Raw genomic sequence first — 20,382 nt, forward strand, 5'->3', positions numbered from 1 at the left:
CAGTTATCTGTCCTAATAAGACCCGCCTCCTTAAAATCCGTTGTATTTGGGGTTTTGTTACCTGCCCGCTGATACATCCTAATAGGTGTGCCCTTCAGCTGCTGTTATTTCTCTTGAAGTGTGTTCCCCAGTCATCTCTGGCCCCTCCTCCTCCCCCTCAATTAAAAATTCCCACACAACTATCAGTGAAGCAGGTGGTGGGAGTGGGTAGTAGGGCAATTTGGATTCATGGCCTGTTGAGACTCCATGCCCAAAGAATATCGATGGATGAATCAATGTCAACCTGGAGGGAAGCCCTGTCCTGTGCAACATTTTAATCAATGGCTTGGATGAAATAGGAGACATGCTTAGCAAGTCTCGGATGACACAAAGCTGGAGCAAATGCTCATATGACAGATGGCAGAATCAAGATTCAAAATTATTTTGACTGACTCGAGCGGTAATAAGGATAAATACAAACGCTTGCATCTAGGCTCCGAAGAAACCCAAGCAGTGGATTGGGGAAGCTTGCCTTGGCAGTTGTCATAACATTGGAGAAGTTCAGCTTGACCGTAAGTTCACGGTGAGCCAGAAGCTGAGGCAATTAGTAACGCAGTTAATGCCCTTGAGGGAGAAAGGCTATCCTTGCATCCACTTCCCCGGCGGGATAAAGGAGTGGAATTTTCTGGGAAGCAGTTCTCAGCTCAGTATATGAGAAGAATTCTAATAGTTCCGATAAGAAATGGGCCACCCCTCCAAAATTGTGACTGTAGTGAGTATATCAGAATGCCACTCGAAGGATTCTATTATGGTGCTCTTCCTTTGAAAGCACAGATTTAAAAAAAATGATTTTCTCTAACAGCCCGTAAGTCAAAGCAGTACACACAGAAGCATCCAGGCAAAAATGACCAGTCAAAGCGGCTTTACTCAGCACCAGCAGTTCCGTTTTCCCCGGCTCCACCCAGAGCCCTCCTCCTCTGTGTTCCTGACCCTCCTCATGCCCACTCCTGGGTCCCCACTCGGCTCCAGCTTCTGAGTCCCACCTGCCCCCTGAGCACAGCCACCCCACAGTCGGAGCACTGGGGAACCACACCTTCAGCCCCGCCCCGGACCTTTGACCCTGACCCACAAGGACTTTGCGGCTTCCCTCTGCCCGGCCTGGTTTCGTGGACTGCCCGAACAGTGAGGGCACGTGTGGAATTTTCCTGTGTCTGTTGTTCCGGACACTCCACCTTACTTGCTAACCCAGAGAGATGGAGAAGGTGGGCGCTGGCCCTACTGTGATTTGTAAACTTAGAATGCGGTTTTAGCAAGGCAGTTACGAAACTAAGTTTCACTTCCACAAACACAAAAATCAATCGTCACGTGGATTTCACATGGGCCCCTGGACCCAACTCGTACTCACATATTTCTCGCTGAAATAGTCCACCTCGCTCAGAAGCTTCTCTTGGCAGTCGGGGTGCGTGGCCAGCAGGTAGGTGGCGAAGGAGAGGGTGTTGGTGACGATCTCGTAGCCAGCGATGAGGAAGAGGAAGGCCTGGCCCACGACCTCGTCCACAGTCAGGGGCTTGGACGGGAGCCTGGGCTGGTGTTTCTGGGACGGACTCGCTGAGCATTCGTCGGAGAAGACTTCTCTGACGATGTCAAAGCTCTCTACACCCACGGAGGTGGCGGAATGCCGGGCGTCCAGGACCAGTTGGAGGAAGTCTCTCCGCCGCTAAGGGGCAAAAGAAGAAAATGCACATTTTGGCCCAGGGTCACATAAGCGGAGTTTCTTGGCGCACAGAGGAAGAAGTGTCCATGCAGCCTTTAAAGGCTAGAAGAAGGATTCTCCCTGTGGGGTTATCTGAAGTGGGGAGAACCCGGGACCCCTCTGCACTGGTTCACAGGCTGGTGCAGCTAAGAGCAGACTGCGATGCCATCAAAAAGGATGAGGCTGGTGTGGCTCAGTACGTTGGAGCATTGCTCCATGAACAGGAAGGGCAAGGGTTCAGTTCCCAGTCGGGGCACATGCCTAGGTTGTGGGTTTGGTCCCCGGACAGGGTGTGTATGAGAGACGACAGACCGATGTTTCTCTCTCGCATCGATATTTCTCTCCCTCTCTCTCCCTCCCTTCCCCTTCTCTCTAAAATCCAGGAGCATGTCCTCAGGTGAGGGTGGGCTGATCAGAAAGATGTTAAGCTACTCTGGTGAGTAAAAAAGCAAGTTGCAGAACGATCCGCACAGTGGAATCTCATTCCTGTAAACACAGTGCATGTACAGGGCACGTAATTACATAAATTTGTCCATGCAGAGAAAATCTTTAGCAACATTCACACCCAACAGCTCACAGTGAGCTAGAAGAGATGAGAAAACCAGGGGGCTTTTATGTTTTACTTTATCCACGTGTGTACTGTTGGTTGGTTGGCTTGGTTGGTTGGCTTTCCAACAATAAAACAATGAAAACATCGTAGAGATTTAAATTGAAGCATGTGCTCGGTTGCTCACTAATGCACAGTTCAGGGCCTCTGTGGGCGGCCATGTTTTTCTCGGGCAGCAGGAAGTGAACAGACCCTTGATGGGGGTGGGGGAAGGGGAACTGGCTTCAGAGAAGTTTTTCTCCAAGGTCTCCTGTCTGCATTTTGCATCCCTTAGCCTAGCCTCCTCATATCGGGTCCCTTCTTTTCCTCAGTAATCCCCTACCCCACTTACGTGGATAGAGCTGCCTTACCATTTTCCCTTCTCTTCCTTATCAGCAATTTGCATATTCTTTATAGTCTCACTATCACTAATTGTAACCATAGAAGCATTTACACATTGCATTGGCCTTGAATGAGCGCATCCCTGGCACATCCTCTCTTTGAAAAGCTCTTTAATGTGACGAGTGACAAACAATATGTTACTCTTTTCTGAAGTTTAGAGATTAAACAGCAAAAGGAGAGTATCAGAAGCACCAACAAACTATTATAATTTCAAAGTGCGTTGCACGTGGTAGCGTTTTCTCAGCTTATTTGGCTTCTGGATTTTTGTTGCGTGAACGGTCATCAGCACTTCATTCCGTCCTTTCAGACTGTTGTTATTTCACACGTGGTTGTGTTTTCCTTCTGTGAGAACAGAAATGTCCCCAGGGCCAGACCCTGCGCCCCAGGCCTGGTGTTGGGCTGAGCACAAGTTAGGGATGTGATGAATGATTCCATAGGCAAAAATGCAGCACAGTAAATGCATCCTGGGGAAGACGGAGTGGGGTGTGCTTCCAACTACCTGCCATTTGGGGCAGGAGCCTTGGATCATGAGCAGGCACCTTCGAAGCTCCCCCCGCTTCCCAGGTTGGTGACCTTGGCAGGTGACCTTAGAGATAGCAGCAGGACTCACAGCTGAGTCTGTCAGGGCACAGGCCTAGGTCCCCGGACAGAGTCTGGGCATCTAGAACCTTGAGACTAAGGAGGCAGGGCCTCAACGTCCTGCCAGCCTGCTCAGGTTGGAATAGCCATGAGCATGGCTACCACTGGGCTGCCTCTTTCTGTGCTGGCCCTGCTAATTCTGTTTTCCAAACGGCTTCCTCAAGGGTTGGCTAACCCCAGCTTCCTTTCTGCTTCCAGGTCACCATTTGGGAGGCTGTGGGGGTCCCACTGCTAGCTCTGGTCCCATGAGGCAAAGGCAGGGCATTACGGCTTGCAGGGCAGGTGATACCCCCCCTGTGACTCCATTTCCTGGATGCCAACCCGGGACCCCAGAACAACCACAGGCCTCTCAGCTGGCGTGTCTGAACCTCCTCGGTGTGGGGTACAATTGTGACCCCCGAGGCTGGCTTGCGGCTTTGCTGGAGTGGGCTGAGGGCGATGAAGGCAGGGAGGCACGAACACACCCACACCGCTGGATTTTTCCCAGGGGCGGAGCGCAGCTGGCATCCTTTCCTCTCCTCCCGGCCGAGGCAGACTGCTACAGGGCCATCGAGCCGTACACAAACCTGCCTGAACCTCCAGCTACGGAGGCCAGGGAGGGCTGCTCTCTAGAGAGCAGCATTAGCGCAGATGGCTTTCTTTTATTTGCACTGCATCACGGAGGCTGTTTGAACACTGCCCATTTAGGACCGAAACACTGCTGGTTTATGGTTATATCCAAGAAAAATACGCAGCCTGATAGATGTAGGTGTCTAATCCACCCATCGGCTAGAGCTTAGAAAAATATTTACCTTTTAACATCTGTGCCGCATTTTCCACTGCGCAAACACACATCTGCTTGATGGAATGTCTACAGAGTTTAGATGGGTTTAAAGCAAGTTTTCTTAGTAACCGTATAGCTCTGTCTTGACACAGGCAGTCCTGGATTTGTGGTCGGGAGGGTTTTTTTTCCCTCAGATCAGCTCATTGTTTGGAACACAGAGTTCTGGAGTTTATAAAAGGAAAAGCTCGAGGCAATCACAGTAATTGGATCTTTAATAACCCTTCACCCCTTAGTAAGCCATTCGGGGCAACGGTCTTAGCATTTCAGGCTGGACTCCACAGCCAATGGGTTTCAGGCGGAGGTGGGGTTGAGGGGGTGTGGGTGTGTGAGTGACCGCACACTTGCCGGGAAGCCCTTTATAAGCAGCAGTGAGGTTGGAACGCCAGCTTCCCTCACTCTCCTTCCCCAGGTTCCTCCCCTGGGGAACCTGAACCCAGGTGAGTGCTATCTTTCCAGGCTGCAGAGCCTGGCCAGGGATGCCAGTTGGCTCCTTCTTCCCACCCCTCAGGGGCGGGAAGTGGAGTCAATGGTGGTGTGGGCCCAGGGGCTGTGAGCTTGTATATGCCTTCCCCACCTCCTGGCCCTGGACACATTTGCTGCCCAGTCCCCTTGGGGGACAGACCTGGGCTGGGCAAGGTGCTGCTACCCAAGCCTGCTTTGTGCAGCCGGCCACTCCTCCACCCAATTCATTCTCGGCCAAGGCTGCCCCAGTCGGACCCCACGTCTGTTCCTTGTCAGTCCCTCTGAGCCACCCAGCCCTTTGAGGAAACCCTTTCAAAGCTACCCTGTGCCCAAGTCAATTCAGGATAAGGCATTGCGGCCGTGTTCTTTCTTTTAAGCAACTTTCTTGAATGCAGTAGGACCTCAAAGCATAGCATTGCGTATGCACCAGCACATCCAATATTGAAATTAGTTTCCTTAACACCAAACCTTCCCACTGCCCTTCTTAGCCAAGTTAGTTCCATCAACGAATTCCTACTGCGTGCCAAGAACAGAAGTGTCTTCAGAGCAGGACCCTGCGCCCCAGCCCCAGCCCAGCCCAGCCTGGTATTGTGCTGAGCACAGGTTAGGTACGCAATGAATAATTCCACGGATAAAAATGCAGCACAGTAAATACATCCCAAGGAAGGCTGTGTCGGATGTGCTCCCAACCCCCTGCTGTCTGGAGCAGGAACCTCCGATCACAGCGCAAGTCTGTAAGGAGGAAAGAGACGCCTGGGTCTCAGATGAGCAGGAAGGCCCCCCCCCCAGCTTCAGAGTTCATAGGGACCTCCTCTAAGGCGAAAGGACATGTGAGGTGGGTGGCGGTTGCCTAAACTCTGATTCGGGTGCTGCTTACATGGCGAAGCTCCGTCCTTGCCGTGTTCAGTGTAAGGAGTGCATCTGATGAAAAGCACACATGGGCACAGTGACCTAGAGAGTTCTTTCCAGTGTGGGTACAACCTGTGAGGTGGGGGGGGGGCAATGCCTGCAGTGGGTCGTGGCCATGGCTCTGCAGGGCAGTCTTCACTCTGCTGACCTCAGAGTGTGGGCAGATTGCTCTGAGCTGCTCCCCACCCTGCTTCCCACCTGCCCTCGCTCTCTCTTTCTTGTTTGCCCCTCGTCCACCTCTCTCCTTCCCTTCTCCCGCCCCCTGGAAAGCTCCAGACCAAGACAGGACCGCGTGGTGTGGCGGGCAGAACGGGGAGGGAAGAGAGAGAAAAGAGACGGCTATGCCAGATTAGGTTCCGTTCCATTTTGAAGCCGTGTCCCATTAAAACACGTTACCTCTTCTGCCGCTTGCCGGTCCCGCAAGGCAATCGCGTTCCTAATGAGTTTGTTAAAAAAGCCGTTCAGTTCATCTCGGTTCTTATTGGGCAAAATCCGGGCCAGTGGGACCATTATGGATGGAAATGATACTTGAAAGAGAAAAACAAAAATGGCGTTGAAAAGGGGGCAGTAATAAACCAAGGCTATTAGATGCCTGTTGCCAGGAAGCAAACCCTGGCCTTGAAGCACAGTCACGTGGAGGCCTGTCTTCCCCTCCTCGTTGCTGCTTCTTGAAGCGGGGGTTGTATCTCATCCCACCTCTGGACCCCTCGCTGCTTCATGCACATTGTAAGCCCTCAATACACATTCATACAGCTGAATCCTCCTTCCATCGGGCCCTTGAGAAGCCAATCTCACGCTTATGAATTAATTTCCGAGGTCCAAGATAGGAGGACCTGGGCTTTTTTTTATTTCACCATTTCTCTGGGAGAGAAAGAATAATAGATCGCAGGCCCTGTTTCCAGTCTTAGCAAGTGGTGGAGGCTGATCTGCTTTCTTAACTTTCTGGTCATTTGCATTTCCCCCCCCACTGGGTAATTGTCCCCAGAGCTACCACCTGATTGTCCCTAGGGAAGAGGAGCTGCCGCTAACAGCTGCTGACAAGGATGCTGGCCCCATCCCCGGTGGCGGCCTCCCTTGCTAGGCCGTGTGCAGCTTGGGCCATTGCTGCCATGCCCTCGGGACAGGGCTACCTGAGTCAGGGACACTTGTCATCTCCTGGGGGTGACGGGGATTTGGCTCAGTTCAGCTTCTCAGCATTCACGGGGGGGTCTGCTGGGTGTGGACATTGTGCAGAAGCCGGGCTGGGGAGGGCGATCGGGACCCACAAGTTCTCAGAGTGCTCTGCCCATTGTCGAGAGCCAGAGTCTGAGCCAGCGTGGCCTGGCAGGCAGGGAGGCAGGCTCAGAGTGGCAGAGAGTGAGGGGGCAGCCATGTGGGACGGTGGAACCACCGCCCTGGGGTGCATGGCAAGAGGGGCCAACTCAGCCAGAGCAGCTCCTTGAACTAGGGGGGTCAGGGGCAAAGGAGGGGCTGCTTGACTCACTCTGCGACTCCTGCTATGGTTTCAGTGCTGAGTGGATGGACAGGACAGGGGCTCCGACAGACATTGACTCAGAAACGGAAATGAAACTGACCAAGGAATGGATACAATTTCCTGGCCCAGCGAAAGGTTAGAAATTATGGCAATAATTAATAACAGTAAAAATGACACGTCAGCCCTGGCTGGTGAGGCTCAGTGGAATGAGGACGGGTTTGTGAACCAAATCGTTGCCTGTTTGACCCCCAGTCAGGGCACATGCCTGGGTTGCAGGCCAGGTCCCCAATACGGGGTGTGTGAGAGGCAACCACACATTGATGTTTCTCTCCCTCTCTTTCTTCTTTCTTCCCCCCTCTCCAAAAATAAATAAAGGTAGCCTGCTAGTTGCCCATCACATATGCCATCTGGTTTGCTGTGCATTGGGCCTCAGGCAGAGAAGTCTTCTGCAGAGGACTTTGCTGGTGGGGAGAAATATGGCCCAGAGAGGCCTCGGGATCCAGCCTGGGCTGTGCCTTCCTAAGCCTCGGTTTTCCCATCTGTGTAATGGGGTTAAGAAAATCTTCCTCACGGGGTGAATATAAGCACTAACTGAGGCAATGAATGCCAAACTCTCAGCAGCCGGCTTGGCTGCTGTTCTCCCTGCAGCCGGCGGTGAGAGAGGCCAGGGCTGCCTGCGTTGGGGAGAAGTGGCCCAGGCTGGTGACAGGAAGAGGCTTGCTGGCTCTGGGAAGGCGAGGCCTCTGCAGGTCTGACTTCCAGAGATGCCCTCCTCGCCCAGAGTACCTTTCCCTAGTGGCAGAGGCTGGGTCCTGAGAGCCATCCACGTGTCCCAGGGGCTGCCCATCTGGGAGTAGCCCAGGGCCACCATCCTCCGCAGGTGCTGTACGTACAGATTAAAGCCAGGAGAGGTCTGGGGAGGGAGAAGGCAAAGAAACGCCGGCAGTGCTTCACAAAGGGGTCCTCGGGAGACTTTTGCGAGTCCACCTGGGTGCCAAAGGCGACACTGGCCACCACGTCTGTGCTGTAGCAGCTGTAACACCTGTGGGAGAGGAAGTCATTTGAATTTCCAAAGGACGCTGCCATCGGCCCACCCACCACATCCCTGAACAGGCATGACCCCTCCTCCCTGCCCACCTGCTCAGAGTGTGGGGGTGGGGAAAAGGGGCTGGGATTAGTCCCTCTGAGCAGTGGCAGCGGACATCCGAGGGGACATAGAACATCAATGAGGGCTGATCTGAACAGAGACATGGGGGTGGGGGGCAGCTGTAACCAACCAGACACAGTCCAACACCAAGATTAATTTTCCTCCCTGCGACGGAGGGAAGACAGTGGGCCCAAAGCCTAGGCATGTTTCCCCAAAGCTGTTCAGAGCCAGCAACTAATGCTTAATCGATACCCAGCGAATTGTGATGGATGGGTTAACAACCTGGTCATCTAGGTGTGTTAATTTTGTCCCCCGTCCCCTCCTCAAGGGGTCACCGTTTCCACAAGAGCAGCAAGCGACACACCAGGGCCCTTCTCCCTCCAACAAACACAGGAACCGTTGCGGCCAGCTTCACCAGCGTATCACAGTATGACCCCAAACCCACGCTGCATTCAGAAACACACGGACGGGAACGTGTGTGCCAGGAGCGTGAGAAGAGCGAACCCCTTGGGTCCTAGGAAACCTGCCCCCCAAATGGCCATTTTAAACTAGAATGAAGTCTTTTTTTTTTAATCTCCTAGGGAAGAGTCAGGTTATTTTTAGAAGGGCCAACAACTGGGTTGGCCAATGCATGAACCTCACGACCGGAGAGAATGTGTACAAGAGAGACTTTTCTAAACAATAGGGTACCATTTAAATGCTGGCGATGTTCATGTTATTATTTTATTAGCAATGGTAATGAGAACAAGTCAGTTTCTGGCTGATCCGCCACCCTCGCCTTACCCCGTAATCTGCCCTAACTGAGCCCAGGACACCTGGGAGAAAAGCCAGATCATCTGTCATTCACGTTTGGTGTCCACCGCTAAGTCATGGCTTCTAGGTAGCGGAGCACCCCAGTTTTTCTGGAAGTAGAAATGCATACACTTTTCTCAGAACCGTGTCTTTTCTGCCCACTCCTGAGTCAGCAGAGGTCAGACAGCAAGCCCACCCGAGGCTTCCCTCCACCCACTGCGTCTCCCCGGGCTGTGTTCACCTTCGCTTCCCATTTTACATGAGTTTCATTTCTACTTATTAGTCAGTCCACCTATGCTTTCAGGAGCATCTAGCATTTCCATAGTTTGCTGGTCCCGAGGTAATTGTCCAGCAATTATGTGCAGTTACAAGAAGCAGCAATTCAAAAATGCGGTTTCTCATCTGTAAATGTAGTCCTTACCTCTGGATGTCGAAAGCGTCCCCAGATTCTGCAAAGTGTTTTAAATGAGCCACAAGAAGGTCGCAGGCTTGGCTGATGAGGGGCGTCACCTGATAGCAGATAACAAAGGTGTAATTAGGGCACCGCGTAGGGGGCCTTACCTAAATGAACTGCAGATAAAGAAGTTATGTGTGGCGCTTCCTGTGACATGGGCACTGTTTTGAAGGTAACTTCCCTGCAGTGAAGATTTCAGAGAAAGGGCTAAAATTCACAAATATCATGAAATACAATAGCCGTACACATCTATGTTCGCTTAAGCAATCTGTTTTTTGTGGGGCTTTTTTTTTTTGAAGCAAAAAGAAGAAAGGATTTGGAGTAAATACTGTGAAATAATTATGAAAATGATGATGAAGTGCTTAGAAAGAAATGACAATCTGTACTTGGTTTCATGACATTTGCTTAGCATTAGAGAGTAAATAGACCGCAATCCATATGTACCGTCTCTGGAATTAGCCCCAATCCGTGTTTACTTGGTTTCAATTATACTTGAGATCTTCCACTAAAGTATAGAATCTTAGTAGCCAAAGGAGCTGCAAGTTTCCCCTTTCCATCCTGCTTATTCAAGACAAAAGCCGTTCGTAGAGCGTTTCCGGTGGACGGTCGTTCATTTCCGCTTAAATTGCTTAAACCCTCCAGTACAGTGGAAGCTTCGACGTCAAGAGGCCTTGTAGGCCCACCCACAGGACAGTTGCTGAATTTCTTTGTTTAATTCAGCACACAGAGAGAGAGACAATGGTGACATAAACATTCATGTAACTAATAATCCAGTTCCAACAAATTTGGATCTCACTTTTGGCTGCCCGCCACTCCAACCCCAGCAGGCCGGCTTGAGTGGGTGGAGTTCCTTGCAGAGCCCGATGGGCACCCACGTGACCTTTCGTTCTCTCCTGTTTGAAAAGCCAGGGTGGAAACGCTGAAAAGAATCATTGTATCCAGTGCAATGGATTCCCTAGAACACCATCATAGGGAAAGCAACAGGCCGTGATACACTGTTCTGAGCATTTCTTTTGGAAAACATATTTTGAAATGTTGCTTATGTTTACATTTTACCTTTTTGACACAAAAATATAAGTTTCTCCAGGTATGGGAGATTGTTTTGCCCATTTTTGTGTATTTAGCCCACAGGCAGTGCCTGGCACATAGTAACTGTTTGTTGAGTGAATGAATGAGTAAAGGAATCAATGAATGAATGGATTTTAATGATAACATAAGACCCATTCTTTGCTGACAAATTTGAGGCATTGGGAACAGTTCTAAAAATGTTATCTGTTTATTAGAAGGTATAGTGTCATATTTGAGGCAAAATCTGACTTTCTCTCTTCCTCTCTCTTCCCCTCCCTCCCTCCCTCCGTCTCTCTCAACATCACCGATCAGAGGCAGCTCCATAAATGGAACACAGCAACCCCATAGATAGTAAATAGACCATTTCCTTACTCATCAATCACAAAGTTGCGTTATGTTGACTTTTTCAGAAGATACGTAAAACAGGTAAATACTGAGGTTCGGGTCAGTGAAAACCACGGGGTCTTTTTCCATGAGTCATCACCGTGTGCAATAGATTCTTTTGACCCTTTAGGGTTCATTCATTTGGAAGGCTTTGCTTTTACTCTATGTACATTGTTATAAAAAGTTGTCCTACCGTGTGTTCTGACTGGAACAATCTCTCTCTCTCTCTTTTTGCAATTGATTCCAGAGAGAGGGGAAGGGAGGGAGAAAGACAGGGAAAGAACCATTGGTGTGAGAGAGAAACATCGATTGGCTGCCTCTTGCATGCGCCCCGGACTGAACCCCCAACCAACCCAGGCACGTGCCTGACCAGGAATTGAACCCTCAACTTTTGGTCTGCAGGACGAAGCCCAACCAGGTGAGCCACACCGGCCAGGGCACTGATCAGAAGGATCTCTTAACTTCCCTAAAACATTGAGGTGATTGGAGGAGTCTGGCAGAGCGGGACAGACTAGGGGTTCGCCGGCCAAGGTTTGAGGGGTGTGTGGCTCTGTTGGACCCCTCCCTCCCGCAGCTCCCTCCAGGCCAGCCCCATGTGCTCTGGAGCGCCAGGAAAGAACAATGTCACCAGGGGCCCAGCTGCTTGCTGTGTGAGCCTTCCCTGAAGGAGATGGTCCCGAGAAGCCAGAGGGAGTGAGCTGCGTGGGAGTGAGCAAGCTGGGGTCTGGGCTCGGGGCTTCAAGGGCACCCAGGGCAGAGACGGTGGCTGGGCAGCACCTGTGGGCAGCTGAGCTGAACACAGCCAGCGGAGAGGTAGCAGAGCCTCTGAGGCCCTCCCCTGTTGCTGAGACTTGAAGGAAGTATCTGGAGAAGGAAATCCTGGCTAAGGGGGTTTTCTGCTCAGGAAGCCATCGGGGCTTAGAGCACTGGGTTGCTTGTGCCAAGGGTGGGCAGGCTGAGGGGTGAACTCACTTGTTCCAACCTTATCTCCTGCAACGTGGCTACTTGAACTTTGGTAAGAGTGCCTTCTAAGCCTTCATCAGGATCAAGCCATGGAGCCGGAGGCCGTCCACGAGCCGGCTGCTTCAAGTGGCTGCAGAATTGGTGATCACCACAGTCTCTGGCTCTTTGGCCAGCTGGGCATGGACCTAAGCACATTTTCAGGCAGGCAGCATCTTATGGGTACACTAACGGGGGGAACACTTTATTGAATGATTTGCTGAAACAGAGGGGCACTTTCCCTTGCCTGCCTGTCCTACAGTCCACCCCAAAAATAATAAGGATGACAGTTCTGATTTATGCTCAGTAATTCTGACGGACTCTTCATGACTACTGAATTCTTTTCCAAATTCTCACAACCCATCGATTTAACACTCCATCAGCACAGAAGTGTGTGTGGAGGGTCACCACTCTCCAGGAGACCCAGACCACCTTAATGTGGTAAGCTGCGTTTCTATGACTGGCTTCCCTGGCTACGGTCCTTCCATTATTTTAATAAACTTGGGCGTCCAAGGGAACTCCACCCCAGTAAAATCCCAGGCTCAAAAATATCTTTCGGATTTAGTTTAGAGGAAGTGTAACATGGTAAAAAGAAAACTACTGTTTAAAGGAAGTCTTTTTAGCTAGTCAAGCTTGAAGCTTTCTTAATGTACCAAAGCGGGATGCAACATAAAATTTGATTTAAGTACGTCTCTCCAGGAGCATGCTCTGTGTGGAAAGAGGGGTTCACCCCAAACTGCATCTAATCGTGTGCCTGGACGGTGCAAAGGGTGGGGGCGGACCAGCTGCCCACCAGCCATTCCTCCGTGTCCTTGCGACTAGGATTCTTTGTTGCCGGCTGGCGTGATTGTAATTTTCTACTACACTCTGCCTGCTGTTTGTCGAGCTGAATGGATAATGACATTTTCAGCTGGGTTCATGTGATGCAAGATGGGGCTGGTAATAGAGAAAATGCTTTGAAAAGCGATGCGGGGAAAATATGTAAGGCAGGCGAGGGCTGGCCAATCGCCCTCACCTCAGGTGTTCTTCCGTGCATCATTCACGAGCAGTTGCAGAGTATTTACCCTTCCACGAGTTGCATGCGAACTTGGGCTTGCAATCACCTTTGTACCGCCCACAAGCCCGCAGTTTCCCCCTTATTTGCAGACCAGCAGGTATAGGCGGCTGGCGCACACACACGCACAGGGGAACACAATGCTACCACCATCACACACATCTCAACAACAGACTCTCGTTTGGTTGTTGACGGTTCATCTTTGGAGCATAAAGGGTGATTTCTATTTTTGGGGTTTTTTTTTCCCATTTTCCACAATGCATCTATGTTGCACATACATTCAGCTCAAATATGAATGGGATCAGGCTTTTGAAGAATGATGTCTTCTTAGGGGGGGGTACATACAGGCCAGTAGCCAGACCTGCAGAGAAAGCTGCTTGCTTTGCTTCTGTTAACCTCTCACCCTGGCGATCTTCGTTATAGATGACGCCGAGTGTTCGACTGGTCAGCTGTTTGGTCAAATAAGGGGAAAGTACCCTCCCCAGCCTGGGAAAAAAATTCCCCAAGTCCTTGCTCACCTGGAGTTTATACCGTCTAGGGACAATGGCCCAGGTAAAACCGAAACAGACAGAATCTTTCCTGACCGTGTCTGAGAAATCCTGCGTCCAGGTGAAGACAGAGGGCGACAGGTAATTCAAGAAGCCAGAGAGGGTTTTCTGCGCGGGCAAGAGAGACGCTTTATGGGATGGTGACGCAGAAGGGCCGGGAAGTTCTCCCGCTCAAAGGCTGTCTTCTGTCCTTGAAGGCAACCCCCCGACTTTCGTCATTGGAGTTTTTTCCTAGAGGGTAAGACTCTGACCTTGTTATATACACTTGGCCGGGGGAGAGCACACACTGAAAACCACCGCCAAGTCTTGGGTTTCCTCTCCTTGGCACTTCCTAGCTGTGTTTGGCCTCACTTCCCCCAATCTATTTCTTCATCTGCAAAATGGGAATAATAATGGCTCCCTCGAGGAGTTGGGACAAACTTTAGAAACAAACTATGCAAAAGCTTAGCACTGGAAGGCGGTGAGAGTTCCAAGCTTGGTGGCTGTCCCCTGGGGCACACCCAAGCTCCCATACTGCTTTGGGGGCTGGGTGTCATTCTCTTCCTTTATTCCCGACTGACGACACCCGCTGGGGATGGCACCCACTGGGTCCGAGGGTTCTTGCCTTGCCGTGTTATCACTCCTCTCCTGCATCTGTCTCTTGGTCTTTATTTCCCCAGGTACCACTCCACTTCAGGCTCTGTCACCTGGAATGTGGTTGCCATCCTGCTTCTTTAGAACAGTGACAATTATCTTGAGCACATTTGTAGTCTTTGTACCTCGTACGGTGCCTGGCACACAGATGTATGAAAACTTTCTTTCAAAAGGGTCTCCTGGACTCCTTGCTGCCTGTCTTTTCATGTTCTAATCCACCCTGTGTGTAGTCACCAAACTGGCCTTCTAAAAATGCTTGTTGTCTGAGTGATGTTCTGCTGAGACCCTCTGGAGATCCCCCATTGGCCGAAGGACATAGAAAGCCCATTACAAACCAAATCCTGCCGATAACCATGTGAGTAAACTCAGAGGCCCTTTTTCAACAGTCACGCCTTCCTATGAGACCGCAGCTGGCGGCCTGGCTGTGCTGAGAGACCCTGAGACGGGAAGCCAGCTCAGCCTCGCCCATGTCCCTGACCCACAGAAACCATGAGCTAGTAAAGGTTTCTTGCTTTAAGCTGCTAAGTGTGGGGGTAATTTGTTACACAGCAATAGAGAACTAATTCTCTCTCAATGTCACTGCCTGGTGGCAACTCTTAATAGGTTGTCACATATTGTTGACATTCTCAGTATTTGTTCTCTCAGGAATTCCCACAATGCAACACATTCAGTTGATTCTCTAGAAATATCTATGCAATGACTGATTGCCTGAATATCCCCCAAGGGCCTTGACAGAGAAAGTATCCAAGAAACCCGAGCACACAGTGGTGCCCTTTGTGTGAACGTGGAGCAGGTTCCTGGGAACGGGCCCTGGGGGAAGGCCGAGACCCGAGGAGGTTCCACCTCTTCCTCCGGGCATGTTGTGTGACTCTCTGAACTTGAACTTGGGTCCTTAGCCCCAAACGTGGGGCTATTTGCAATGAGCTATAAAGTCCTTTTCCGTGGACATTCTGGGATTCCAAGGAGGTCACTAAACACCAGGCAGAGACAGTGGCTTGGGAACCAGGCACAGGACAGGTGACTTCCTAGTTCAGGGCAGTCACGGTTGGATCGCTGGGCCCATCTACCTGCTCCAGCATGTGACATCTCCCCAAAACGCCCTTTTTTGGTGTCTGTTTGATTTCAGAATGACAGAAAGGCCTAAAAGGCAGACCCTGGTGGTTTTTATTCTCAAATAATTGAGCAAAAGTGAGAGAACAGCAGGTCCTCTGGCTCCTGGCTTATTGCCCTTGTCTTCAACGTCAGGATGCACGACCGTTTTGCTCCTTAATTAATACATGTCTGGGTTATAATGTCACTCAATCCAGTTCTGATGCCATGAACTTGAAAAACGAACACCAGCAAGCCTTTGGAGCCCTGGGAAGGTGGGAGAATGGATACAGGGTGGCTGCTGGGGAGAAACACTTCCTGAGTGGGCGGGAAAGGGGAGGGTCTCCTGTGTGTCACTTTATCATTCTAAGGTGAAATAATCCCACACATTGATGGTGTGAGGGCTGGGCGGCTCCTTTGTCACACATGAAAGAAGACTCAGAAAAGATCCCGAGTGGAGTCCACAACCCTGAGATCAAAGTTTGGCTTCTGGGAGCCACACCCTCAGAGTCATGGAAAAGTGGAGACATCGGAGGTGGGACATGAGTTTCTCCTCATCTGCTCAAGCATTTGCCCCACAGGATGTGGGGACATCTGGCCTCTTGGAGGCTAAATGGCTGAATTGGAACCCTTTTTTCCTCAGACCCCCACTTTCAAGAATGTAATAGCTCCTCCCACTCCCATGAGGTTGGCCCCAAGCCCTCCCCCACCACCGGCACAGAATGACCAATCCAACCTACTTTTCCAGGTTGTTCTCACGAAGTCCTTCCATGGACTCTGTGTTCCAGTCAATTTACGCTCCCTATTGCCCGAACACACCCTGTGCTTTTTTGTCCAGATGCCTCTGTTCCTGCAGCTCACTCCACCTTCCCCCTCTGTCAAAACTCAGCCAACTCTCCAGGGCTCAGGTACAGTACTCCCCGCTCTTGCCCCCCAAAGTGGTTTCTGAGGCTTGAAGGAGGGTGCGAGTTGTGACTGTCTTCCATGACTTGCACATAATGTGGGAATATATGCACCTTGCTGTCCTTCTAGATTATAAACCCCTTCAAGACAAGAACAAATAAATATTGGCTGAATTTTATGAATTGAATGCTTCATTCCACTTGGCACTCTCAGACCTGTGGGCGACGCTGTTTTGGAAGTGATATCAGAGGGCGATTTTCTAAATAAATAAAGGTCAGCTCATAGGGATGGGATATGCTATCGAACCATATTGCTGATTTAAAAAAAAATAGAAAAGCTAATACACCAAAGTGCTCTCAATTGCTGACTAATGAATGTAAAGTTAATACCGGTTAAAAAAACTCACCACCTCCTTCTACCACTCAGGTATTAAAAACATCCGTGACTTATGTTATGCAAAATTTCCTGCTGATATATATCAATTTCTAGCCATCTAGGTGAATAATCAAGTGTCATTTCCAATAAGTCAGTGGCTCCTGTCAAGAGTTTGACCAATTGGAGCTCACCCTATGAGGAGGTGGCTGCTGGCGTTGCCAGGCAACAGCCAAGCTGGGAGGCACATGAAGATGCTCTTAGATTTAACCAGCGGCAAGTCAGAGTGACATTATAATTCTGGCAAAGGAGAGTCAAATTAGAACCCAGGATGGGGTACCCATGATGAGGAGTGTGTTTTCTTTTAAATGCAAATGGAAAAGGAACATTTTAACCAGAATTTAAACAGTCCATCATTATATCGATTTTAATTAGGAGATTAGGTGTCAGTGGAACATAACTGTGTTGCAGGATGATGGTCTCTGGCTGCTAGATAAATACGCAGACATTCTGGAAAATGGGCAACTGGTCAGGCAGGGACAATGTATTTCTGGATTCCAAGGTATTTATCACCACGGCCGCAGTTGGTTATAATGATGTTCATTTTTATTACTTGGAAGGATGAAAAATAGAAGCAAATATTACAGATAGATTGCTGGAGGCTGATACAGCCAAGAGAAAGCGGCATGTTCTAACATAATTGGAAGACTGGGTTCTGTTTAGAAGCCCCTGTGCGTGATTGTCTGAAAGTTTACAGTGAAAATTTAAAGGCCAAACGAAACTGTGATGATGACCGTAATTCTGCAAAGACTTTTGACTGAAATGGCTGTAGCTGTGCGTTGACTCATAAGCTGGCTGTATCAACTTTATTTTTTAAAGATTGCAGGCATGCTGGGGTAATACGTCTTCCCCAATGCAAGAGAGGCCTAGAGGGAATTAATAACCACATCTGCCTCCGCCTTTAAGGCTCATACATTATTGACTGTGCCTTCCTGACAGGAAACATCTGGGTGGAAGTGAAAAATTAGGCATCGAGTTGGATTCGCGGTGACTGTGAGAGAGACCAGCCTCCCCTGTTGGTCTGACTTTTCTTTAACCGAGTCGCCAAGCACAGATGTAGGGTTGGTTCATTCCCTCCTGAGTAACACAGGCACCCACATAGCGTTAGGCTCTCGTGTATGAAGTCGCCAGTTCTCATACATGTTTTCTCCGTGGGTCACCACCAGCTTAGTTTTGTGGGTGAATGAGAAAATGTCCACCCCTTCTATGGGGCTTTGACGACTGAGGATATGCCGGCCGCTATATTGGGTCCGTCAATACCCACGGTCCGCCCACTTTGGCGCTTGGTGGTGTCTGCTCAAGAAGCACTCGGAGAGGCTTCCGGCCAAGACGGAGGCGTAGGTAGACACGCTGTGCCTCCTCGCACAACCAAAATGAAGGACAACAAAAATGGAGAAAGAAAAATAACCAACCAGAACTGAGAGAAAATTGAACCGTATGGAAGTCGGACAACCATTCATCCCGACCGGTAAGAGGGGTGCAGTTGGTGGCCGGAGGAGAGGGGTTGCAGCAGGAAAAAGTGGTGGCTGGAGGACCCAGGTGCACTGGCAGTGGCTGTCAGATGCTGGGTATCGGGTGGCAGCGGGCAGACCCAGTGAGGCGCGCAAGGTGGCTGGCTGCCTGCAGTCACACATTCGCACGCAGATAAACCAGATGAAAATGGGGAGCAAAACAGGCCGCATAACCCAGGGCCCCAGTGCTGGGAAATCAAGCCTAAAAGCACCCATTGAAAACACTTGTGGGCATTGAGGTGCAGGGAGAGATTCCCAGCCTCAAAGGAGAGTTCATTGGAGAGACCCACAGGGTCCTAGAATGTACACAAGCCCACCCACCCGGGAACCAGAGCCAGAAGGGCCCAATTTGCTTGTGGGAAGTGGGGGAAGTGACTGAAAACCATCAGAGAGCGGAGCAAGCACCATTGTTCCCTCTTGTACCCCGCCCCCACATACAGTGTCACAACCCAGCACCTGGGTGCCCCATCCTGGTGAACACCTAAGGCTTTGCCTCTCACTGTATAACAGGTGAGACTGGACCAAAAAAAATATGGCTCAAATGGGAGAACAGATCAAAGCCCCAGAACCAATACTTTTAAGCAACCAAGAGATAGCCAGCCTATCAGATGCACAGTTCAAGACACTGGTGATCAGGATGCTCACAGAACTGGTTGCCTTTGGTCTCAAATTAGATGAAAAAATGAAAGCTACACTAAGTGAATGAAGCAAAATGCACAGGGAACCAATAGTGATGGGAAGAAAACTGGGACTTAAATCAACAGAGTGGACCAGAAGGAAGAAAGAAACAACCAAACAGAAAAGAATGAAGAAACAAGAATTCAAAAAACCACGGAGAGGCTTAGGAACTTCCAGGACATCTTTAAACATTCCAACATCCGAATTATAGGGGTACCAGAAGGGGAAGAGGAAGAGCAACAAGGGGAAAACTTACTTGAACAAATAATAAAGGAGAACTTCCCCAATCTGGCAAAGGAAATAGACTTCCAGGAAGTCCAGGAAGCTCAGAGAGTCCTAAAGAAGTTGGACCCAAGGAGGAACACACCAAGGCACATCATAATTACATTAGCCAAGATTAAAATGAAGGAGCAAATCCTAGAAGCAGCAAGAGATAAGGGGACAGTCACCTACAAAGGAGTGCCCATCAGACTGTCAGCGGATTCTCAGAAGTGACCTTACAGGCAAGAAGGGGCTGGAAAGAAATATTCCAAGTCATGAAATCCAAAGACCTACATCCAAGATTGCTCTATCCAGCAAAACTTTCATTTAGAATGGAAGGGCAGATAAAGTGCTTTTCAGATAAGATCAAGTTCAAGGAGTTCATCATCACCAAGCCCTTATTATAGGAAATGTTAAAGGGACTTATCTAAGAAAAAGAAGATAAAAAAATATGAACAGTGAAAGGACAGCAAAGTCATAGTTATTAACAACCACACCTAAAACAAAAGCAAACTAAGCAAACAACTAGAACAGGAGGGGAACCACAGAAATGGAGATCACGTGGAGGGGTAGCAATGGGGAGTGGGAGGAGGAGAGAGGGGAAAAGATACAGAGAATAAGTAGCATAGACGGTAGGTAGAAAATAGACAGGGGGAGGGCAAGAATAGTATGGGAAATGTAGAAGCTAAAGAACTTACGACACATGGACATGAACTAAAGGGGGAATGTAGGGGGAGGGGGTGTGCAGGATGTAGGGGAATGAAAGGGGGGAAATGGGACAATTGTTATAGCATAATCAATAAAATATATATTTTTTAAAAGAAGCACTTTTTAAGGTGCCCAATTGCCTCATTTCTCTCAACACCCACTGTGATGCTGACTCCCCATGTTTTCACTTCTTGCAAACTTCCTTGAGCCCAGCATAGACAAAGGTACACAGACATCCCTCCTGCAGATCCCTTCAAACCCTGCATATGTTAAGGTACTTGAGGAATCTCTAAGAAGAAGGTCTGCAGTGTGTTACTGAATTGTATGACCGCGGAGCCTCTTGGGTCCTCAGTGATGTCCAATCCTTTCCTTGGTAGTAATCCCTAGCTTGAAGTTCACCGTCATGTAAGTACAGTCTAAACACCTTTCTCCTTGATGCATTATTTTATTCTTGCTCACGCTGAAGGGTTAGCTGCCACTTTTGTGCTGACATGTGAAATCTTAGAACACAGTCTTAGCAGGTTATTCCAATTGATTTAATATTTTTCAACACAGAAGGATTTAGAAGAATAGACAAATATGTAGATTTCATGGAGTCTTCCCTCTTTCAGACGAGTTATAAAATTTAGAAATATTGGTGTGAACTTGGGTCCCCAGGGAATCCTGTGACTTCTATATCTCCCTCAGAGAAGAA

The 20,382-nt window shown here is 49.6% G+C and overlaps 1 protein-coding gene across 1 annotated transcript in view; it reads right to left on the reverse strand.

Annotated features, from left to right (window-relative positions):
* Positions 1-20,382, reverse strand: part of TBXAS1 (thromboxane A synthase 1) — a 139,277-nt gene that overhangs the window by 39,759 nt on the left and 79,136 nt on the right. Inside the window, exons 6-9 of the mRNA XM_037049077.1 lie at positions 9,388-9,476; positions 7,921-8,069; positions 5,950-6,080; positions 1,385-1,696 (exon numbers count right to left, since the gene is read on the reverse strand). Of these exons, the coding sequence (XP_036904972.1) occupies positions 1,385-1,696; positions 5,950-6,080; positions 7,921-8,069; positions 9,388-9,476 (681 nt within the window). The remainder of the gene's footprint in view (positions 1-1,384; positions 1,697-5,949; positions 6,081-7,920; positions 8,070-9,387; positions 9,477-20,382) is intronic.

The sequence above is a fragment of the Sturnira hondurensis genome, unplaced genomic scaffold (genome assembly GCF_014824575.4).
Source record: "Sturnira hondurensis isolate 20B ecotype Veracruz unplaced genomic scaffold, ASM1482457v3 Scaffold0006437, whole genome shotgun sequence".
Taxonomy (NCBI): domain Eukaryota; kingdom Metazoa; phylum Chordata; class Mammalia; order Chiroptera; family Phyllostomidae; genus Sturnira; species Sturnira hondurensis.